General features: G+C 35.6%; 1 protein-coding gene across 9 annotated transcripts in view; it reads right to left on the reverse strand.

Moving 5' to 3' along the window:
• MARK1 (microtubule affinity regulating kinase 1) overlaps nt 1-22,143 on the reverse strand; it is a 60,793-nt gene that overhangs the window by 5,316 nt on the left and 33,334 nt on the right. For 4 of the 9 annotated variants that reach the window (XM_069800093.1, XM_069800094.1, XM_069800091.1 and 1 more), the window contains 11 exons: nt 21,122-21,192; nt 20,068-20,124; nt 16,003-16,239; nt 15,794-15,913; nt 11,452-11,551; nt 10,730-10,842; nt 9,257-9,431; nt 7,913-8,106; nt 5,206-5,306; nt 2,874-3,035; nt 1,804-2,058 (listed from right to left, as the gene is read on the reverse strand). In XM_069800093.1, the coding sequence (XP_069656194.1) occupies nt 1,804-2,058; nt 2,874-3,035; nt 5,206-5,306; nt 7,913-8,106; nt 9,257-9,431; nt 10,730-10,842; nt 11,452-11,551; nt 15,794-15,913; nt 16,003-16,239; nt 20,068-20,124; nt 21,122-21,192 (1,585 nt within the window). The remainder of the gene's footprint in view (nt 1-1,803; nt 2,059-2,873; nt 3,036-5,205; nt 5,307-7,912; nt 8,107-9,256; nt 9,432-10,729; nt 10,843-11,451; nt 11,552-15,793; nt 15,914-16,002; nt 16,240-20,067; nt 20,125-21,121; nt 21,193-22,143) is intronic. The other 5 variants (XM_069800095.1, XM_069800092.1, XM_009928086.2 and 2 more) reach the window with 3 other exon arrangements.

The raw sequence follows: 22,143 nt of genomic DNA on the forward strand, positions 1-22,143 counted from the left end.
CCACCCCCCCAAATCTCCACCCATGTAAACCCAGGCACTAGAAGTCTTAAACAACCCAAAGTTAAAAAAAACCAAAAAACCCCAAAACCCAAACCAAAACAACACAACAAAAACCCCCCAAACGCCAACAAAAAAGCCCCACCGGCAACAAAATAAACAAAAACCATACAAGGCCTTCATTATAGGAAAATGTATTTCTAGCAGTATAAAACACAATAGGAAATTGTATAAAAGTGTTCTATAGAAAAGATCATTTTAAAATACATAAATTTATAATATCTTAATTCTAAATGCAAAGTTTACAATATTATTTTAATATTGTAGTTTAACATAATGGCAATATTAATTCTTTGATCTGACTTCAAAAAAATTCAAGATACCATTCCTTGAAATAATGAGCTATAATGCAAAAAACCAGCCTGTGCTCTTGAAATTGGTTAGTTACTTAGCAGAAAATAGCTTTCTTCCCATTTGGAAATCTACACTGAAAACACAGTTGACCAACTTCACTGTTAACTTTTTTTTTTTTCTTTTTAGAAAACAGAGAACAAACTCTCTCCCCCCAACTATGTAAGTGCTGGAGATACCAATAATGGAGGATCATAGTCCTGTATCTTCAGGTTTCTGAAAAAAGAAAATCATTCATATACTTTTTTTTTTTTTTTAGGTCATCATAGGAGGTATTACTTAGACACACACTGATGTACTATCAGCTCACCAGGTTAAATCAATTTTATGAGGAACATCACTGCATTTCTAGTTTTCTCTCTTCTTTTCCCTTGTAATATCACCTTACACAATTAATATTTTACTTACAGATTTGCAACTACTAGCTTAACCTAGCTTTGAATTTATCTTTTTTTTTTTTTTTTAAAAACACATAAATGATAGAATCCAGTACATAACAGCATGATTCTGCAAAGAAAATAGAGGTTTCCAAGATATAATTCTGTTGTAAAACTGACAATAATGCAGTATGGACACATCCATAAGTAGGCTTAAGAATTATACGTATATCACCATTAGAAAGAGGCAAACTGAAAATTAAGTCCCCTTTTGGGAAAACTATTGTGACTGCTAAGTCAACAGTCACTTGATATTAAAGAGTGTATTTGAAAAATCTTTCCCAGCACCTCTCCTCACAGTATTGTTACTGTTAGCATCATCACAGGAGTGAACACAGCTGCAGGATGTGTGGGTTTTCTTCTTTCAGAATCCTGAACTTATGTTTGAAGAATCTGGTAACATGATATGCGAGGCTGCAGGATACTGAAATATTAGTATTTCCAGACATCCAGACTAATGCCCACTTCTAAGCTTCTCATTTATTCACAAATTTTAGAATTCCCTGAAATAATTTGTTAATACCTATTCCCTCTAAGCACAGCAATAAAATAATTGTAAATCTAGCCCTTGCAACAAACTGCACCCAGTTAAAAAAAGTAAAATATTGTTAACGTTAAATAATGACTCATTTTTAAGTCACTGCTTTCAGTATTTAAAATCAAATGAACTTAACTTAATTGTAGTATCTTTGTAATTTAGCTGTAAAACCAGCAAAAAACCCTTTTGAGTAGTGTTCTCTTGCTCCTTTAAGATAAAGAAGCAGAATAGCCGGTGAAACATAATGGTTACAATATACACAGAGAAGTAAAACAAGGCAGGCTCTGGAAGGAACACACAAAACAAGCAGCATTCTAACTAGATTTACATTTACTGGAAATTCTCAATGACTTTGCAATTATGGCCCTAGTTATAGGCTGGGCTGCTTTTTTTTTTTCTCTTAAAAATCGAGGTACTAACCTGCGAACAAACTTGGAAGTTATCTTGCTTATTATACCAGTTGATGTCCCTCTTCTAGCATGTGCAAAAGCACCGGTTTCATGTGATGGTGAGGCGGGCGGTCCATTGTAAGTGGCATTACGCCGCTCCCTTAGCTGCTCACCATGGAAAGTGCTTCGACTTGAACTCCCCCGAGGAAAGCGGGTTCGGTCTGGAGTGGTAGTGCTAATACTATGAGCAGACGGGGAAGCAGCAGGCACTCTTTGAGTTGCACTGCTGGGAAAACAGAAGCATAAATAAAGAGAAAGACTATGCTAGAAACCCTCCTACACGACAACCATTTTTCAAAGATAGGAAAAAAACCCCGCTCTTGATTTTTTTTTTTTTTTTTTTTTAAAACCTGAATCTGCTACTGATTTGCTTCTATGATTCTTACTTAGAAATAATCAAGAGAGATTTTCATTGTAAAATCAAATTATCTCAAGTATTAAGAGCAGTTGAAAAAGTATACACAGATAACAGGACAAAGGAAAAAGGTAGAAAAGTCTGTAGTAAGATCTGAAAGTGTTCCCAGCCCTCTTCCGGAAAAATATGTTCATCAAAACCTTTAACACACAAGCACTCCAAAAACTTAACAGATACTTCTTAAGTAATTATCTGGCACAAATAAATGTATAAAGCTATTTGGGCATTTAATAGCAAGAGCAACTATACTATGGTGCTTTTCGACAGAAATGAGCCTAGCAATCTACAAAATCAAGAGGTTAACATTTCAGTATTTCATTTGAATTCATGGTGGCCAGTGTTGAACAGTCCTGTCTAAATTAGTTAAATTTTTAACTACTTAAGTTTTCCAGAAGCTTCCAGAGGGAGGCAGTCAAGGAACTTCTTTAACTGTATGCAAACATGTGTGATGAACAAAATCGGGCTTCAATCATCTGTAATACCCACACTACTTGAGTAAGCTACTGTTTTGAAACAGAATGCAACGTGACAGTTTTGAATAGCTTACAAAAATATTGAAGTATATCGTGAACTGAACAACATTTTTAAAGTGCACAGCATTAAAGAAATAATAATCAATTTGTTACCTTGGTCGGTAAGCTTCAGTGCCATCTTTGATGGTTGGCAGTGTAACTTTTATAGGATGACCAGAGGCAGACATAGACTTTTGATGTCGAGGCCGTGTTGATACAGCAGAAGCTACTGCAGAGCCTGCAGAAGATGTGCTACTCGCAGACATTTCTGTTAGGCTTTTACCACGACAGCAAGGCAGGAGAGACACAAATGAAAAGGGAGAAGAGAGGTTAGTGTAAAAACCCACAGAAAACAGGTAAAATAACAACTAATTTTTTCTTTTAGAACATAGGAAGTGCTGTTTAAATAACCAGAAGACTGAGTGACTGGGCTGCCTTAGTCAGCTAAAGTAAAGGATACAGAATTCTGAGAAAATTATGTTCATCCACAAATCAAATCACCATATGTGAAATTAGGCCTTTTCATTCCTCCCAAGATTAAAGCTTACACACACATTATTCAAACTAGTGAAGAAAGACTACAAAGAATACATGGAAATAGTAAAAAATACTGAAAAAGAAATTCGCAAAAGACAAATAGATTGATTAAATAGAATCTCCTTTTGTGAAGGGAATGCCCTTATTTTCAGTTAAAACTCAAACACCTAAGATTTGAAACATTTGGAACTGCTGTCATATTATCACTTGGAAGTGACTGTGTTTTTAAAGCACCTCCTCTGGACTATCCCAGCCACTGCTAGGCTGAGCCAACCCTTTCAAAATATAGTTCCTTCTACTGGTACTTTTATTTCTGCTTTGCCTAAGTGGTGAGGAAGAAAATGAAAGCAGCGGCAAAACAATTGTGTTATTAATTTTTAAAACAAAAGTCAAATGACTTAAGCCAAACTACAGCTTTGCCTCTACAAGCATAAACAAAATTGCGTTAATAATGTATTAGCAACAACAGTCCCAAAGCTAAATAATATTTGTAGCAAAGAGGTAAAAATTTTGGATGAATAATCCAATGACACAAGATGTTCAGCTACACCAAATCCAAATTCAGCTGTAACACAATGTATTGTAGGAAAGGAAAATATACAACTCAAAAGAAAATTGTTCTCCTTCATTTTTCAGAACACACTCAAAGAGCTGAGCATATTCATTGCACTCATGAAAGGAACAGGGATTAAGAATTGTCTGTCTCTTCAATACTGTAGAAAAAAATTTAAATATAAACTGTAAAATGAAAAACTTTGAAATAAAATATAATTCTCATTATAGTGGTCTTGCTATTAAATCTATTAAAATAAAAACTTTATCAATCCTTGCGAGACCAGAAAATTATTTTAGTATATATATTTTAACCCTAAATCTAAAAAATGTATGTTATCCTCTTTCTTTTTAAAAAAGGACTGTTACAAACTTTGTTCAAATATTTTAAACTATACACAAAAATTTGGAAAGACACTTTTGAAAGCACCCATCTAATAATTTGAAATTACGTCCTTAAAGCACTTTAAATAGCTGTACTTTACATGTTCCATAGCTCATCATTTTAGTATATATCAACAGCTCTATACTTTTCCTATTTCCAAAATTAAATGCATCATTAAAAAATTCAAACACTAAGACAGAAAACAAAACCAAACTAGTTTTCTAGATTATGTTATTTCATGCTAGGGATTTTTTGGTTCATTTTACCGTAACTGTTTTATTTAAATAGCTCTAAAAAAAAAAAAAAAAAAAATCAGAATAAGATCTATTACTTTAAACTAAAAAAAAATAGTTTTTATCACTCTCCATTAAAGCCAATGTTTTATTTTTCAGTCAGGTACAGGGGTTAACACCAAGGATGAACAGAGAACATATTTTAAAAACCAGTAATTGTGGCAGTGTTAAATACAATAGTATTTAACAAAATATACTAAACTGAGTGTAATTATCATCCCACATACAGATACAAATTGGTTACCATCACTACTAAAATATTATTTAGGCCAAGAAATGATATCAAAAAGGATCGTCAAGTCTTAACAATTTCAACTTTTTGAGTGATTACCAGAAGAAATGAAAAAGGATCACTGTTAGGGTGATCCATCTGATGGTCTCCAACAGACTTGCCTACTTAGTTGTGAGCATAGTTACTTTACTCTGTGTTGGAAGACAACCCCTGGTAATAAATGTGATTCCATAAAAAAAAAAGAGGCAAAGGCAGATCTACACGTTTAGTTATAAACTGCAATAGAAACCTAGAAACTGTGGTGGAAGATGAGATGAAAACACACAGTTGGACTTTACATATTTCACACCATGCTTCATAATGGTATTGATTAATTGCATAACCTGCTTCTTTTCTATGCCTCAGTTTTTGTACCCAAATTTATAAGCAGGAAAAGTTGAAGAATACCTGTTGTCCTTCCCATTCTGTATTGCAGAATAGCGATCTGAAGAACGTTCACAAACGTAAGTATTCCTCCTTGTCATTCCACTACCAGAAAATACATTATTCTAGAATAAAATTAGGACTAAAATTAAATTAAATACTTTCTTCTACTGTATGTTATGTTGTACAAAAATGTAAGCATTGGAAGCAAATCAAAATAGAGTTTCAGCCATTTATGTATATTCTTAATGTCTTCAAATGTACTAAGTTAATCTGTTGACACAAATCATTTATATCATCAGCTATTTTTTCCAATAGCTCATTCACCATCTTATTACTGTACCTTTGAGAGTATGCTAAAAGAAAATGCAGAGAAATTTAATTTTGCTGACACTTGCTTTACTAAGTAGTATTATCCAATTTCCACATACTATGTTACTGAATTATTTGTCTCTAGGATCAAAGGAACAAACTAGAATTGCAGAGAACACATCTATCTGGCTGGCTGACAGGCTTCCCTGTGCAGATTAAGTTGCCAACTAGAGTTCTTTGTTGCCCCCTGTCAAAAGAGTTTTCAAGAAAAAAATGAAAATATTATCTATGTGTGTCAGTCGACCCAGAAATTATGATACAGATAACATGGCAAAAAGGTCTTGTAGCAACAAATACTGACAGGACTTTCCTTCTGTTACTAATTTCAGTTTGCACACACTTCATAAAATACCTACATTCTCCTCCTCGCCCTGCCATGCACAGATTAGCTGCTTAAGACTTACTTTCAGTATATGACATACAATTCTCGGGTTTTAATACAGTACATACTGAATTTGGGGTGGGAGAGTTTTGCAAAGTGCTAACATTCCATACTGATGCATGCAAAAGATTTCAAATATACTAAACTTGGGTACTGCAGGACATCATGAACTCTGCAAGATTTACTCTGTGTTTAGTTCTCCCTCATCTACAGTTTTTCAGCATTAGTATCACCCCACAGAGACTACTGAATAAACTGCTTCAAAGCCAACTCGTAAGGGAGATTAACAACTGGAGTAACTGTTTCTGAAATTAAACTCTCCTAAGTTAGACTAATATGATGATGGTGATAAATATGTTTTTAAGAAATCCTGCCTTCCCCAACATCGTATCACCCTCAAAGTTACATAAAAGTACTTTAACACTACCCACATTAGCTTTGTTCATTTTAAATGTTTGAGTTTTTTAAAACAAATTCATTTTTTTTGTGTAAGCTGCTCAACCTTAACTACTGCTGCAGTATCAGACACCACTATTCCTTAATCATGCCCATCACAAAGTCCCCAAAATAGTAACAGAGCTAAAAATGTACAAATACTGAAGTTGCCATTAGCAAGTAAATAAATTTCTCATTTTTCATAGCAAAGATACTCCATTTAATCAGTTCTCACAAAGCAGAGAAATGCTCTTGACATATCAGCTTGTACCATACATGACTGTAATCAGCTTTGGGGCAATATAGTTTTGGGAAAGCTCAGATATGAAATCTAATCTTAGAAGACTCAAAGTTCCTGCATGCAATCCACACAGCCATAATTTCATAGACTCTTTGTGGGGGGGAAGAAACTCTACGTAAAATCTGAAAAAAAATAAAAATAAAAAAATGTTTAAAGCATCTGTGGATGTATTGCAGACACAGCCTGCAGAATATTAAGAGTTAAATGAACTTCAGCATTTATTTTGTTTAAAGAGAATACTAGCAGAAATGCATATCATCATCCTGGAATATCCAAGCACATAGAATCCCAAAGGACAATGAGAATTCTGCTGCCCACCTACTGTACTAAAAGATGGCCAGAATTTTTGCATTTAATACAGCATGTCCCTGAAATAGCAAAAAGCGTACTTGAATCTTAAAATTATGATTCATGCATATTTCTTTTTTTTTTTCTTCACATTAACTCTTGCTCCTAAGTAGCTGTTTAAACACTATGCAATATTTTTTCTTTGTGTATCCTAAACACCAATAGTACTGCACATGGAACTTCTACAAGGCAAAACAGATGCTTTCACATTAGGAGGGACAGACTCTCTTATTTGGAACAAAGATGTCTGAGGCAGTAATATGATAGTGGTTTACAAAGCTACGAATGATATCATAACAGAAGAGCTAGCAAATTAATAATTTCTTAATACAAGAACCAGGTTGTAATTCATAACATCAACAGGTGCACACACCAGGGAACAAGTGGGTTGTTCTCCCTCACCTCACCCCATTTCTGAAGTCCAAAACGAAGTGGTTTCAGAAAGCTAAACAGACAAATTTACAGAGGAAAAAGTTCATGAGGGATATTACGTGGGATTATTCAGGTGAAATCTCTCATTGAGGAAGTCCCTTGACTTCCTTGTAGATACACAAGCGTTAGAAACCAGAAAAAGAGCACTCTGTATTGGCTCTGTTATTATGTTCTTTCCCTAAATATCCACTATTTGTCTTGACAGATCTTCAGTTTGCTCAAGTGCAGACGTTCTCGTGCTTACTGTTATATTAGTGTTAGAAAAAGTAAAGTTGTGGGGGAAGGGAAAGGTTTATTTTAAAAGACATCCACTGTAGTCTATTTCTGTCTGCCAGCAAAAGTTACCAGAAATAGACTTAGTGGCTTATTCAGTAACCATTATGTCTGTAGTAACCTTATACTGCAGATTTTGTTTAAATAGGGAAAAATAAATATAACAAGCCAAAAGCACACACACTCACACTGGGAACTGTAGTTGATTTCTTTCTTTCTGGACCCACAAGTGGACTTGCAGCCATCTCTCCTTTGGATCCCACTGTAGTGCTGCTAAGTTTGCGTGAGACATCCTTGTCCCAGTCTTCTTTCTGTTCACTTTCCACACTATTTGCCTGAGCCCTTTTCGTGTATGACACAGCAGGAGGAATTGAGGGACCAACTGCCAAATAAAACCAGTATTAATAAATAACTAAAAATAATCACTGCATTTTTCTTGGCCAAAATAGTCTAAATATAATTCCCGAGGCCAAAAAAAGCATTTGAACAACTATGACTACAAACTCAGCACATATACCAACCTATTAAATTGAGCTTTGACAGGCTATATTCTTTTTACCCACTTTGTCTTCATTACCAATTTGCAGTTCAGAATTAGTTCCCATTTCACATCAATAAGTAAAACATAGAATAGTGTTTTAATTCTCATTTTAAACCCACGCAATTTGTGCAATATTATTAAAAAAGGAATTAGAGGATACTTTTCAAATTGGGTTTTTTTGGTACTTTTTGCCTCGTATCTTTTCCTCTGAACACTATGAAAAATCCTGTTCCCCTGAAAACCCTAAAACTACTTTGTTTAAAAGCATGTTTATATTTGGAAAAATTACAATTCTTTCCCCCTCATCATTCTTTAAAATGCTTTGGGGCAAAACCTCCATCAGTAGAATTTTACATTCCCTTGAAATAAAATCACATCAGCTGATGATCTTCACAATATTGGTTACTTTTTTTGAACACCACCATCACCACACTAACACAGAGTAAAATAGTAAAAAAAAAAATGGGGAAAAAAATTAGAAATAACAATGTAAATTAGGCAAAGCGCCAAATATTTTACAAATATTTCTAGTAATTTAATAGTTCTCCAAGGGAAAAAAAAAAAAAAAATCACCTTTCATTTAATGTTTTAAATATGCATTCCTTTTTGATGTAATTACTTTCACCTGAAAATGTTTCCTGAATACTTGGTAAAATTGTTGTCTCTTGGAAACAAACAATTTGGCCCCAACTCCAAATGTAGTGATAAATGTCACAGTTTGCTGCCTTTGAGTTTATCCAGACCAATATTTTGCCATTACGTCCTAAACAGGAAACATCCTCAAGCTCTTCTTTAGTGAGTCAACCAAGTAACAAGTCCAAAAAATTAAGTCAGTAAATTACATTGACCCAGATTTACCATAGAAGCGTTCATACAAATAAAAGCATCACAGCGGAGCACAATGAGATACACAACAAATGCACAGAGTGGTGGACCTGCCAGGTTCGCAAGACACTGCACATTCAGACTTAAATTGTGTATGTTACTTTACTTGTTGGAATGTCATCCCCACCATGATCACTGAACCGCCGCTGTTTCTGATTTGTTGATATACTCCGCTGGACCTTCAGGTGAGCAGGAGACTGCACAGAACTGTTGTTGAGGTCGCTGCTAGGACGAGACCTTTGACCCAAGTTGCTGCTGGACAAGGACTCACCTCCTTCAAACTACAAGAAAAACAGTTTTTCAAAGCATAAACAAAATTCAATATTATTGGTACTTTTATGGCATAAATAAAGTGAAGAGTTCCAATCACAGGCATTTATTTTTAAATTTAAAATTGTATCCAGAGTTTAATTTTCTTCAAGATTAATTTTATCACTTAATCTGTGTTTAATGTGCTTTAAAAATACACAGCTAAAGCTAAGAAGTTAATGAATGCTCAAAATAAAATTAGAAGAATCTTGACAGTAACAAAAACTGTGCTATCTTAAAACCAAAGCCAAAGAATGGCTTCCCTGGCCTTTTTTTTTTTTTTTTTTTTTTTAAGCTTAAAGAGCTTTTTTAGCTTCAGAACAATTTCAAAATGCATCAGATTGAGTCAGAAGGGATAAAAAAACCCCAAGTACTACTGATTCAAGGATTCTTTATTGCCTTCAACACATCTTTATAAGGTATGTAACTCCGCCACTGGTTTGTTGGTATCTAAGAAGCCTAAGTTGTAAGTAAGAGCAGTAGAAAAGACAAATACCCTCTTCCAAGCAGTTTGAATCAAAATCATTTTAGACAGATTCCCTCCATGCTCTGCCATCACAAGGGAACACTGGTTCAGAGATGTTGTGTGAAAATGCACTTAAAGATGCATATATCAGATCTACACTATCTTGGAAAGGAAGGAAGGCCAATGAAGCAGCAGGGAAAAAAAACCACAAAGCCCTCCTTCAAAAAGCAAGCCTTGGTCTCAGCTTGATTTCTCAAAAATCCCTGTGGTCCCAAAAGATCTACAGATCCCTCTAGTTACAAAACAGTCAAAAGATTTTCTATCACAAATTTATTAATGACTATGATGCAATTATTTATTAAATAATAAAATATACTATAATATAGTATATGAGTGAGAAAGCATGAGTACATTTCTGAGAAATAAAGGACGTCACATCTTAGTAGTTAGAAGAATAATTGCTCTAGTCAAATTAACTATTTAAGATTTTAACTGTAAACACAACAGGAAGAAGACTCAGCACTTAGAAGTCATGCCACTTCAGATTAACAGCAAGCTTTTTTAAAAAGCAATTAAACATATTTACAAGCAAATGTGAAGATACTACATTCAATCTATTTCTTCATATGGGAACTAACAAGATATGCAAGAAGATATGAAAAGGGAAAGACATTAATAAGTTATCTATCACAATATTTTTTAAGAGATGTTACAAAATAGTTCATAAGAACATCCACAGCCAGACTATTCAACCCAGCCAGATATAAAGGCCAAAAGAGAAGATGTAAGTTAGGTAGCACTTACTTCAGGTGGTTTTCTACCTAGAAGCAGATAAGTAGCCATGACTTCATCGTACTTTTGGTTTACTAAAGACTCATGAATTTCTTCTCTTGAGAAGCCCATTGTGACCATAATGTCTAGAAGTAAAAAAAGCTAGATACATTAGCAGAATAAGTGCTTGGGTTTACTGACAACTTAAGAACAATGATAACAGAAAAAAATCCTTATAATTTAACAGATAACTAGGATTCAACTCAACCAGCATCATCTTTGCTGTGCAAAATCAAAAAGGCTATAACTCCCCTCTTTCATTGTTATTTTCTTCTTGAAAACTCTCAGCTATGTTATTCAACATAGCTCAACATTATTCAACATTAAATGTTACTCAACAACCAAATAAAACACTGGCAAATAGAAAGCATGAATAGCTACAGGGCCAACAGAGTATCTTTCTCCAACCATGGTGGATAAAAATCATTGTCCTCAAAAAAAAAAAAGTTTCCTTCTGCTTGTTGAATTCTGTAATCTTGTCTTTTGCTGTGCTTGTAGAGATTCACATCAGCTCAGTGAAGTCACAGCAGTAGTTCTAAGGAGGACATTGTAATGAAATTTCTCATTTAAATAAAAAGAAAACATTTTACTTGTATGATGAGATTGTATCTCAAATTTGGTAAAAGAGTTTAGTTTGACTTACAAGATAAAATTGCCTATGTGCATCAGATGCAACATCCTTGTAGAAGTCTTACCTATTCTCTTGGTGTCATTGAAATCTGGTTCAGGCTCAGTATATGGCTTTAGTTCTTCTTCTTCATGGCCAACATTCATCCACCGATCCTTCATAATTTGCTAAGAAAAGAAATGAGCCTTAGGTCAACATGCCATTTACCATACCTGATTAAATCTGTGCTAGCTGGGCTGGGGAAAAACAACTTAAAATTCATAATAATCTGAATGCTGCTCTTTCCCTAACACATCTTCCCCACGCATCTTACAGTTTCTTCTTTTATCTTTCATATCCTTTCGTTTCCATTAGTTCATCCCCCCCATTATCTACCCTTTACAATACAACCCCCCCAACACCAAAAATATGACAAAAACTGCTGAAAGAAAGAAACTGCAGTTTCAACACACAAAAATCTTTCATTTTGTATCCTTCACTTCCACCGTCTCTTAATCACATCTTGCCAAGTGCCTGACACTCATGCCCTAAACTTGGTTAAGATCTCTAGATGTTATTACAATACCAACTCCATCACAATAAATAACCCCTTCAAATAACAGCAAAGGAAGCGTTTAGAAACTAAGGAATATTTCAGGAACATGCCGATGCTTCCTACAGTCATTTGTTTCAAGACTGTGATGCCAACTGGTCATTTTTTCCTATGGATCTTCTCACTGCACTTGACCTAAATATGTTCACAGTTTGGCTGGAGGGAGAAATGCCTCTTAACTCTCTCTATGCCATGCAGATATTTACTGTAAAAATTTCTCCTGCATTCTTTGGAAAAATTTCCTTCTGCTGCAGCCTGGATCTTTTATATGCCTGCAAGATTGATCAGCTGGAATCCCTAACCACCACCACAATTTCTCCCTAAGGACATATTCATCTTTTTTAAAACAGCTAAAAACATTTTCCTTCCTACAGCAATAGGCACACATGACTCTTTACGGACAGATGCTAATATCACTCACTAGATTGACAGAAGAGTGAAACAAGTGCCAGCAAGTCAAGTTTCCCACAGCCTCCAAATATGCCTTGAAAACACCAAATGAAGTTATTTCTCACAAAGAGCAAGAGACTCAATTTTCCATTGATATAACCAAATTCTTCGTATGTAGTACTGCTGTCAAATTACAGACCCAAGTAGCTGTATCCTTACAAGAACAATACAGAACTTTGTACTGGTACAACTTTGGCCAGATAACATTTTGCTGACAATGAGACTTAAAGATTTGTTCCAAGTTCTGCCACAGAATTGATTTTTTAGCTTTTGAGGGGGGATAAAGGAGAAGGGATTGTGAACACGTATTGCTATACTGCATTTCTGGTACACAAAGCATGAGTCTATTTGAAAATAGACTTTTGTTATGTATTTGTAGCCTTTCAATAACATGATAGGCTCCCCAAAGAATACTATACAGTATCTACAATTACAATTTTTTAAAGATACTGTTAATTAAATCTAAAGTTTAAGCATGATGAGGTGTTTGGATGACAGGAACCACAGTGCTCAAATCCTACCTCCCTTTCTTGATTCTTCTTGAATTAACAGGCAAACCCAACAATTCCCACTTACAGTTTTTCATGTCTCTTCAGTAGGTGGATCTATAGTTCAATGTAATCTGCTCTAGGTTTCCATCTGTTAAATATCTAAACTTTTGCTAGCTTCATTTAAATACATGCTCTCATAGGCATACTGAGTTATTGTACAACTCTTAAAACACGCTCTTACAATCAAGCATTTTGAAGTGACACAAATGATCCAATTCCAGGACCAATATTACATCTGTGTAAGTTCAGCTGGGCTTCCAGTCAGCTGATTAAAGAGCAGCAGCCTTGATCAGGGTATTTAAACATCTGACCCAAATGGTATTTCTTAAAGATAACCCAAACTGAATTTCAACAAACTAGGTATTATTGATGAGGTGTCCCTCAATTTTCAGGAAAACTATCTAATAAAAATTTGGCCTGGATCAAGACCTGTCTGTCTCAAAATTATTTGCTTTATTACTCTTTGTAAGCATAAACCTGCTCTGTGGGAATCTCAGTGTTGCTTTGCAAAGAATTGAAGACTGGGGGGTGGGGAGAAAGACTTTGCTGAAATCCTAATGGTTAAGAGAGATCCACATATTTCCTGACAATGCATTTTTCCCATCTCTTCCTGCAAAGATTTACTATTTTACAACAACATTCTCTTGCTTCTAAAATATTTTCTCTCTGTTGCAACCGTGAAAAAGTCTAGATGAGCCATTTTAATAAAAATTTGCCTGGTCCTTACCAGAGGAAAAGTGCTAAGCCTAACCCATACAGTGCTGATCCTGTGTCAGTCTCAGCTTTGATGCTAATGTCACTGACAAACATCCTATTGGATTGTCTGGGAAAAACATGCATGGGAACTGAGCGGATATATGGCTGGGACTGAGCAAATAATTAAAAGACAAAGCACAAACAAAAATCCTCCCCACCTAAGATGACATTGTCTTTCCACTTTTAGAAACTTCTAATAAATATATACTTTCATTCTAAATATGTATTTTTAGAGGTACTCAGATGGAAGAAATAGTAATTTCTTTTCAAACCATGTACCATAGCTTTCTAATCTGACAAACATGTGATTTCAGGAACATTAAAAAAAAATTTGTGATGTGTCTCTCCCTCAGATTAGCATACTGATCAATGCCCATTATCACCAGTATTTTCATACTGGCACAAGACCCCCCCCCCCCATCACACATAACATTTACTCGCTCTCTTCCATACAATCTGACAACTATGCTGTTCCAGCGAGGCTGTTATCCAACACCTCTCTCCAGGCACAGGAAAGAATTTTTTAAGAACTGGATAATGCTACAATATCTAGAATGAAAGTGAAATTAGATCTGAAGAGAAACTTCTGAAAATCCAGAGGGAAGTTCAATAAAAGGAAAATCTATTTTCCTAAAACTTATCACGACACAGGAAAAAAAAAAAAAGCAATCTTTCACCATCTTCAAGTGACTACGCTCTTACTATTATGTCCTCTAGACAGTAATAAATGCAATATAATTAATGAATATCAGTAAAGTAGAAGCCACTATTCACTATTCTCTTCAGCACAGATTTTATTCAAGTTAAAACTATTTATAAACAAGTCACAAACCACCATCAGCTTGAAATAAGTTGCATGCAGACAGAGCTCAGTAAATGCATGCTTCCTTGCGCAGGTAGCATCCATGCCAGGAAGCATAAATCATGCCACTACAAATAAAAAGCTGCTTAAAAGGGATTTATTTTCTGGAACACCATCCACTGCTGCACAAGTATGCACAGAAAGATGAAACAAAAGTCACTGGTGATTAACTCATGCAAATACTATTTTAAAACCATTCTATTTATCTTCTGCTCTACTTTCATCTCTATGGTAAGTAGATGTTATTTCAAAAAGTCTCTCTTTGTTAAATAATTCACAAAATAGAACAGAGCAGCAGTTAGAGTGAAGTCTACACAAAATATTTGTTAAATATCAGCTCCAGAGTCATCCAGCAAGTACATGCCAATACTGCAATCTTGAACAAAAGATCCCCTTAAAAACACTGAACCTTTTAGACACCTTATAAGTTATGCACAGCTATTCTCTGCATCCCATGAAGAGAAAACCTAATTTACTAATTAAAAGATAATAAAAATCATAACTCAGTAGAAATCCTCAAAACACATTTTAGCTGAAGGACACAGCAGGTATTATTACATATTTGAATTTTCCAGCTATTCAGAAACAAAGCTACCAGAAGGAGGAAAACAGTGGACTGAAGAGAAGTAACTAGCAATTATTAGCTTATCATTCAAAGAGTTCTTACTGTTTATCTGTATTATGGCACTAAAACAAAACAAAAAACCCACATAGTTTTCTATCACAGTTATTCTTCTTGTATCTGTCCTTTTTCAGAAGTCATGCTGGAAATGGTTAGCTAAGTCAAAAATGCTTATGGTACTGTCTGCTGTTGTTTTTGTTTTCCTGACAAACTCCAAGCAGAAGATATGTACAATCTTGTCCTGCTTTCTACACAGTTTTGAACTAGCTCCATTATCTGACCAAAACAAACAGGAGCAGTTTGCACTTTGAAATGCTCTTAAATGATAGTCTGTAGTCAGCTACAATTAAGGTTAGACTTTCATTCATTAGCACTTTCTATTTTCAAGCTGCACTGTTTCTGGGACATTTCTTTTTTTTTTTTTTTTTTTTTTTGACAAGACTTTTGGGACCTTAAAACAGGAAGAAAGTAACTATCATGAAAAATAAAGAAGTCTTAAGCAATTATTGTATTTTATTCTTTCTTAATCTGAAACCCCCTTTTTCCATGATGGATTCATTTTTTTTCCCCACTTACTTCCAAGCTGCCTCGTTTTATTGGATTCAGTACTAGCAGCTTCTTCAGTAGATTTTCACAGTCTGTGGACATATAGAATGGAATGCGGTACTTCCCCCTCAGTACTCGCTCCCTCAGTTCCTTTAAAACAAAGTTTTAAAAGGTGAGCCTACTAATGACATAGAAGATTTAAAGAGAGTAAAAGCCAAGCTTTCATATTATAACTGTACCTTTAGATTCTGACCATCAAATGGCAATGATCCGCTTACTAGTGTGTACAAAATCACCCCAAGGCTCCACACATCCACTTCAGGACCATCGTATTTCTTTCCTTGGAAAAGTTCAGGAGCGGCATAAGGGGGGCTTCCACAAAACGTGTCCAGTTTATTACCAACTGTAAATTCGTTACTAAAACCAAAGTCTGCAATTTTAATGTTCATGTCTGCATCAAGTAGAAGGTTTTCTGCCTAAGAGAAAAATAAAACAGGAAAAGGACAATTTATGTATCAGAATAAAATCAATATATTACACTGTATCATTTATCAATAAATGCAAAAATGTTTCTTTTTCTAAAATGGTTCACCATCTGTATCTTGCAGAACAAAAGAAACTAATCCCCCTGAATACATTACAAAGATTGAAAATCAACTATGTTTACTCAGGAAAATGTAACTGTTAAAAGCAGCTAAACAGACTTGAAAGTCAGCTAGTGAATCAACTATGAAGATTTTCTTTTCTGGAAGAAATAACTTGGTTCAGCTTTAGGCTGAAGTATCTAGACATCTCAGAATAGCAGTTTCAGCTTTTGACAGGTTCATGCCAACTTCTGATGCCAAGGAGCGTAAATCTAATCCCAGACATCATGTACCACTTTGGTGGGGTAAACGTTAGAAGGGATTTAAGACTTTAAAAGAAGATCTCTTCTGCTTACAAGATGTAAGCTACGTGCATAAGCTATGTGCTGTATCTTAGCATTCTGTACCAAAACATACTCTCTCCTTTATTATTAGGCTTTGCTTTAGCAATAACAACACAAAGGTGTTTAACACTCTGCTACTAAATATTAAAAAAGCACATGTATTATACATCTAAGAATATTAATGCCTGTGCAGCAATCATCCTGTGAATGCAATGCATCACATATACCTAAATGCAAGTATTCAGGAACCTGGGAGAGTCAGTAAACAGCATCTTATACTTAGTATCACAGGTAGGTCAGAACATTAAAAGAGCAAGGTTAGAGAAATACTAATCCATGACTGGAAAAAAAATAAAGTACATTTCTCAAAATGCAACAATACTGTGCAAGGAGTGCAGCAGAACCGGGCAATGTTTACTCGCTTAACTGGGTCCTGACTCCTGATCTGCATATCAGCAACACAAGAGCAGCACTGAGCAGTGCAGGAATACTTTTTCAACAGGAGGACTGACATTAGCCAGAGCAAAGGATTCACCTAATTGCCAAACATCAGTTTTATAGCAAACACAGACATCTCATAGGATGCTGTCCTCAGAATTGAGCCCAGAAAATAAAAAAAAAAAACCAACTTAGTTCAGGATCAGAGAAGCAGCAATCAATTTGTTAGTTGCTTTGATTAAAAGGGTAAACATGAGCTTGTTTGGGTTCGTTTGTTGGTTTTATGTTTTAATAATTTCACTTGCACTCAATGAACAGAACAGGAAACAATTAACTACCAGTATATCAAGCCAATAGCTGCGCAACAGAATTTAGCCTTTATCAGGAGTAAAATAGAGACCATTTTTACAAACTAACTATCCTGGAAAATATTTTATTTTCCCAATTCATGACCTGTAATCTCAGCTGGTTCCAGCTGATGTGCCTGCAGACAGACTCACAGAGATATTTTCCAGATTTGACAGCCTTCTACATGACTGCACAAAGACTTCATTTTCCTTGTGGTGAAAACATCACTGTCAGCGCAGCTGCTCTGCGATTACAATAGTCCTCCTAGTTCAACAGTACTCTGCTACCCAAGTACCCCACGTTTTTAGGTTCCTTACTTCAGACAAAAACACCAAAACAACATTTTTAACATGCCAAATAGAAAGACTATGCTCTTGTTGGTTACATGTTCAGAGCAAAAAGTATTAACAGTCACTGAAAAGGCAAGGTAAGTTTTGTGCCTCACAGGATGAGCAAAGTTGGAATTGGTTATAGCCCTTTCTGTGCAAGCTGTTTATAATCACAGAAAATTAAAAGGAGACCATTTCAGTACCCACTGGCCTTGCATTCCCTCCCCTTTTGCCAGAATAGCCTGGACAAACATGCACATTTTCTTACATGCCTTCCTAGTTTAGTCTGAAGTAACTTGTATTTGATGGAGTTTACCCTTTCTGTTATTAAAGCCAAAAAGGCTTAAAAAAAAAAATCTCCAAAGGGGCACTAGACCTCTGCCTTGCTGTGCTAACAATGTCAATTGGTCAGCGTGCTGATACCATGGAGGAAGTCAACAGAAGCAGATGTGAATGCAGACACAACTTTAAAGTTGCTTCTTCCTTCTCTGCAGCTCCATGAGAAGAGTTTTAAGTGAAACAGAGATGACACGTAACATTTGGAAAGAACAGACGAAGTGAGAACACCTCCTCAAAGCCATACATTTAGCCCCTTTTTCTCTGGGAAACGTATTTTTTATTGGCTAGGCTGACTGGCTCTCAGTCACACCTAACACTGAACTTTTCAAATGAGTCTAACATAACTCCATCCAAGAGAAGATGGAGAGAGAAAAGCAAACAAAGAAATTATTTTGGAGCCTGCCTGCCTGTCTTGCAAATAGGAAGGAGATCAGCAGCAGAGTACTTGTGACAGATGGTAAAAGGGATCCCGCATGAACACTGCGAAGCAGTTTTGGATAGCCCTGTGAGCAATGCAGTGAGCTGCATGCATGCTATGGAACTAAGACATGAATGAAGGCTGGAGGCTGTAATGGGCTCTGTGAGAAAGAGCAAGATGCAGGATGCTAAATAACTGCAGGGGTTAATGCAGTAAGACTCAGTAATATAGCTGGGCTGAGCACGCCAGGGCCAGAGAAGCACAAGGAGATGGCTGGCTCCCTACTCCCAGTCAAGTATAGGGCTGAGACAACCAGTGAAAGCAGCTTGTCCAGCCAAGACAACAGGTCCCTAGGTGCAGTCCTCTGGAAAGCTCAATAACAGTGGCTGCAGTAAGCTCCAGGGAGCTTGACAAAACATTCATGGGCTCCAAACCACCACGGAAGATGGGGAAGAATTTTTTTTAATCAAGATTTCAACGAGATTCAGCCCTTTCCTTCCTTGTATTCTGACTTCAGAGTGCTGGCCAGGCACCTCCATCATCAGATGACAATGGTCCTGGGGCAGGGAGGACTCAGCAGAAAAGGATGTGTTATCCAGCACCATATGCACATGCAGGAGCTGGCAGATTGACAGGTATTAGGGAACAGATTTGTAAGAAAGAGGTTGAGAGCATGCTGCAGTGTATTACAAGAAAGTTAAGACAAAAGATACTGGTGAAAAAAACCCTTAGGAATTATTCAACCTCAGCTTTTCACAAGTATTTATATATATTAGTAAAAAAGAACATACACCAGTGTTTTCTTTGTAAACGTACAAAGATATCAAAGCAAGAGCACAAGCCAACTTTTAAGTGGGTGAAGATCTTGTGTCCAAGTCCCATGATATCTAAACTTGGCACAAAGACAACTACAGACTGAATGCTTAGATTGTACCTGCAATTGCTGAACTCTAACATGGTCTGGTATGTTTATGCAGATAGATGACTAGAAAACATAAAAAAAAGGAAGTTTAACTAATTTCTGTTTACCTTCAATTTATTTTTCTGCCTGAATTAAACACTAGAGTATAAACCAGAAGTTCAAATGGATTAAAAACCTAATATATTCCTTATGAATCACTAAGGAAAGACTGTTTTATATATCTTGCAATATATTTTAACTGAAAATATTTTAATTAAGTAGTGCTGACTGGTATCATTGAACTTCTGCAGCTTCAGTGTGTAGGTATCTGCATGCCAGCAGATGTAATTCTTTGGAGAGCATGTCTTTTTCTTAAAGCCAAAACTGTAATGAAAGTAACACATGTTCTATTCTTGTCTCTCTCCTGTTCTAGCAGGCAAGCTACATTATTTTTCTGCTTCAGAAAATTGAGAATAAAATGCAAGTGATAGTTCCCTCATTCACATTTTTGAGGCATTCGGAGACAGTGGCAAGGACAAGTATATTGAATGAAATTAAGTCTATACTGTCAATCAGCAAAATGAAAAATAAGTAACACCCTACCTTAAGATCACGATGAACTATGCATTTCTGATGACAGTACTGCACAGCAGATACAATCTGAAACACCAAGATGATCAGTGAAATATTATTTCAATCTCAGTATAAGTTTTTGTATACAATTTAGTAATTTTGGCTCCTGATATGATTCAGTGGAACATAAGAAATTAATAAATAAAGCTTTTGTTTTAGCAAATATTCATGTTTAAAGCTCAAATACTAAAACTAAAAAGTCCCTAAAAGCAGCTACTTTTCTTATTAAAAAAAGTTTAATACGTACTCCCCAAGGTAATAGGAGAGACATCTATTCCTAAATGCAGATCACCCAACAGCAATAACTATAAAAGAGAATTATTCCACTCCCCAACCCAATAGCTGGATGTACCATCTCAGGTTTTATCTTCTGAAATATTTGCACCATATTCTGCAATTCATCCCTAACAGAATAGTTCATTCAACACTTTCATATACATCTTTCACGTATCTGTAATGAAACCCAAGTCTGAATCAGCAAGTTAAAAGCAGTTTCTTTACATGTTAACTATATATCTTATTTCTGAAAAATACAAAATTTTGTTTATCTAATTAAAGCTCTTCACAAAATAATCACTAAAAACAGGGTAAGAAAGATTAAGATGAGAAAGTTTGTAATATAAATACATATAAGAATATAAAAACCTGTTACAGAATACCCTTCATACAAAACACTGTGACATGACACAGCAATACATATTATCATATCAACATCTCTATATACATCCATTAAATTCTAACATATTCAGAAAAGGACTAAAACCTCAAGTGAGTCACAATACAAAAATGTGGCTCTTAGGAACATCCACTAAAAAAGAATGTAAAACAGTCTTACTATTTTTAGACAGTACGTAGGAAGCAGATATTTTTCTCTTCAGGGATTTTTTTCCACTCCAGCTTTAATAAACATTATCACAACAATGAATATTTTTTTAAAGTAAAAGAAGTATGCTCACACTCATGGCTATCTGAAAACACCATAAATAGAAACAAACAAAAAAAAGAATAAATGTTAATTTCATACCTGCCTGAATTTTGCACGAGCCTCTTTCTCTTTCATCCTTCCATGTGCAACTAGGTAGTCAAACACTTCTCCTGACCATAACAAGGAAAAAATGTCAGTCATATTGCCCAGGTTTTATTTTTGACTGTCACGCACAATCAAATCATGCTTGAAGACAACACCCACACCCACCCCACACCCCTTCTTGAAGGGAAAGGAAATAGAAGCAGCCAGGAAAAATTCCTTTTTACTGTTTGCATTGGATTTCATTTTTCAGACATGTAATAGTCAAGAAATACAAAAATGGAACCCTTCATACTAAGGCTTCTTCAATTTTTAAAATAAATTCACTTAAGAAACACTAATGATTAAAGTAATTTTTTTTTGTTTCATAAAAACATTCATATGGCACATAAGACACACTGGGAAACAGGCAACTTCTTATGTACCAGATTTGTTTCACATATCTCTAGCAGCTTCACTTAACAGTATCTGTATTACTTCAGGTTTTATCATCTTGTTGTCTTTCTAATAAAGCTGCTCAAGTGCCTTTCAGATCCTCATCTTTGCACTGTCTGACAAGCAACCTTTCCTAGCTGGTCACTAACCCTGTGCTAGATTCCCTTCCCACATTCAAACATTCCCCATTCAGATGCTAAGCAGCTTCTCAAGCAGCCACCCACTATTCCTCTCACTCATGATCCTGCTGGTCCCCTTTCCCGTGTTCCTTATTCCCATCCCCCAGACCTGTCTCTCCAAGTGCTTTGGTACACATTTTCAAGATAAAAGGAGGCACCACTGCTTGCCTAAATATAGCAGATAAATACTGAATCAAGTTTTTGCCAGAATCGGCACCAGATTATCTCCTGATATTCCAGCAGAAACCTCAGAATGGGTTACTTAACAGAATGTGATGCAAGCAGGAAAGTCTGCCCTGGGAGGTCTGCTAGGACTGTTGTGAAGGCCAGATTGGAATAACCCATTAACCATAAAATCCTTGAATTCTTCCTAGGCATGCAACCGGTATGGCTTTCCATATTTCA

This window comes from Haliaeetus albicilla, chromosome 13, assembly GCF_947461875.1.
Source record: "Haliaeetus albicilla chromosome 13, bHalAlb1.1, whole genome shotgun sequence".
Taxonomy (NCBI): Eukaryota; Metazoa; Chordata; class Aves; order Accipitriformes; family Accipitridae; genus Haliaeetus; species Haliaeetus albicilla.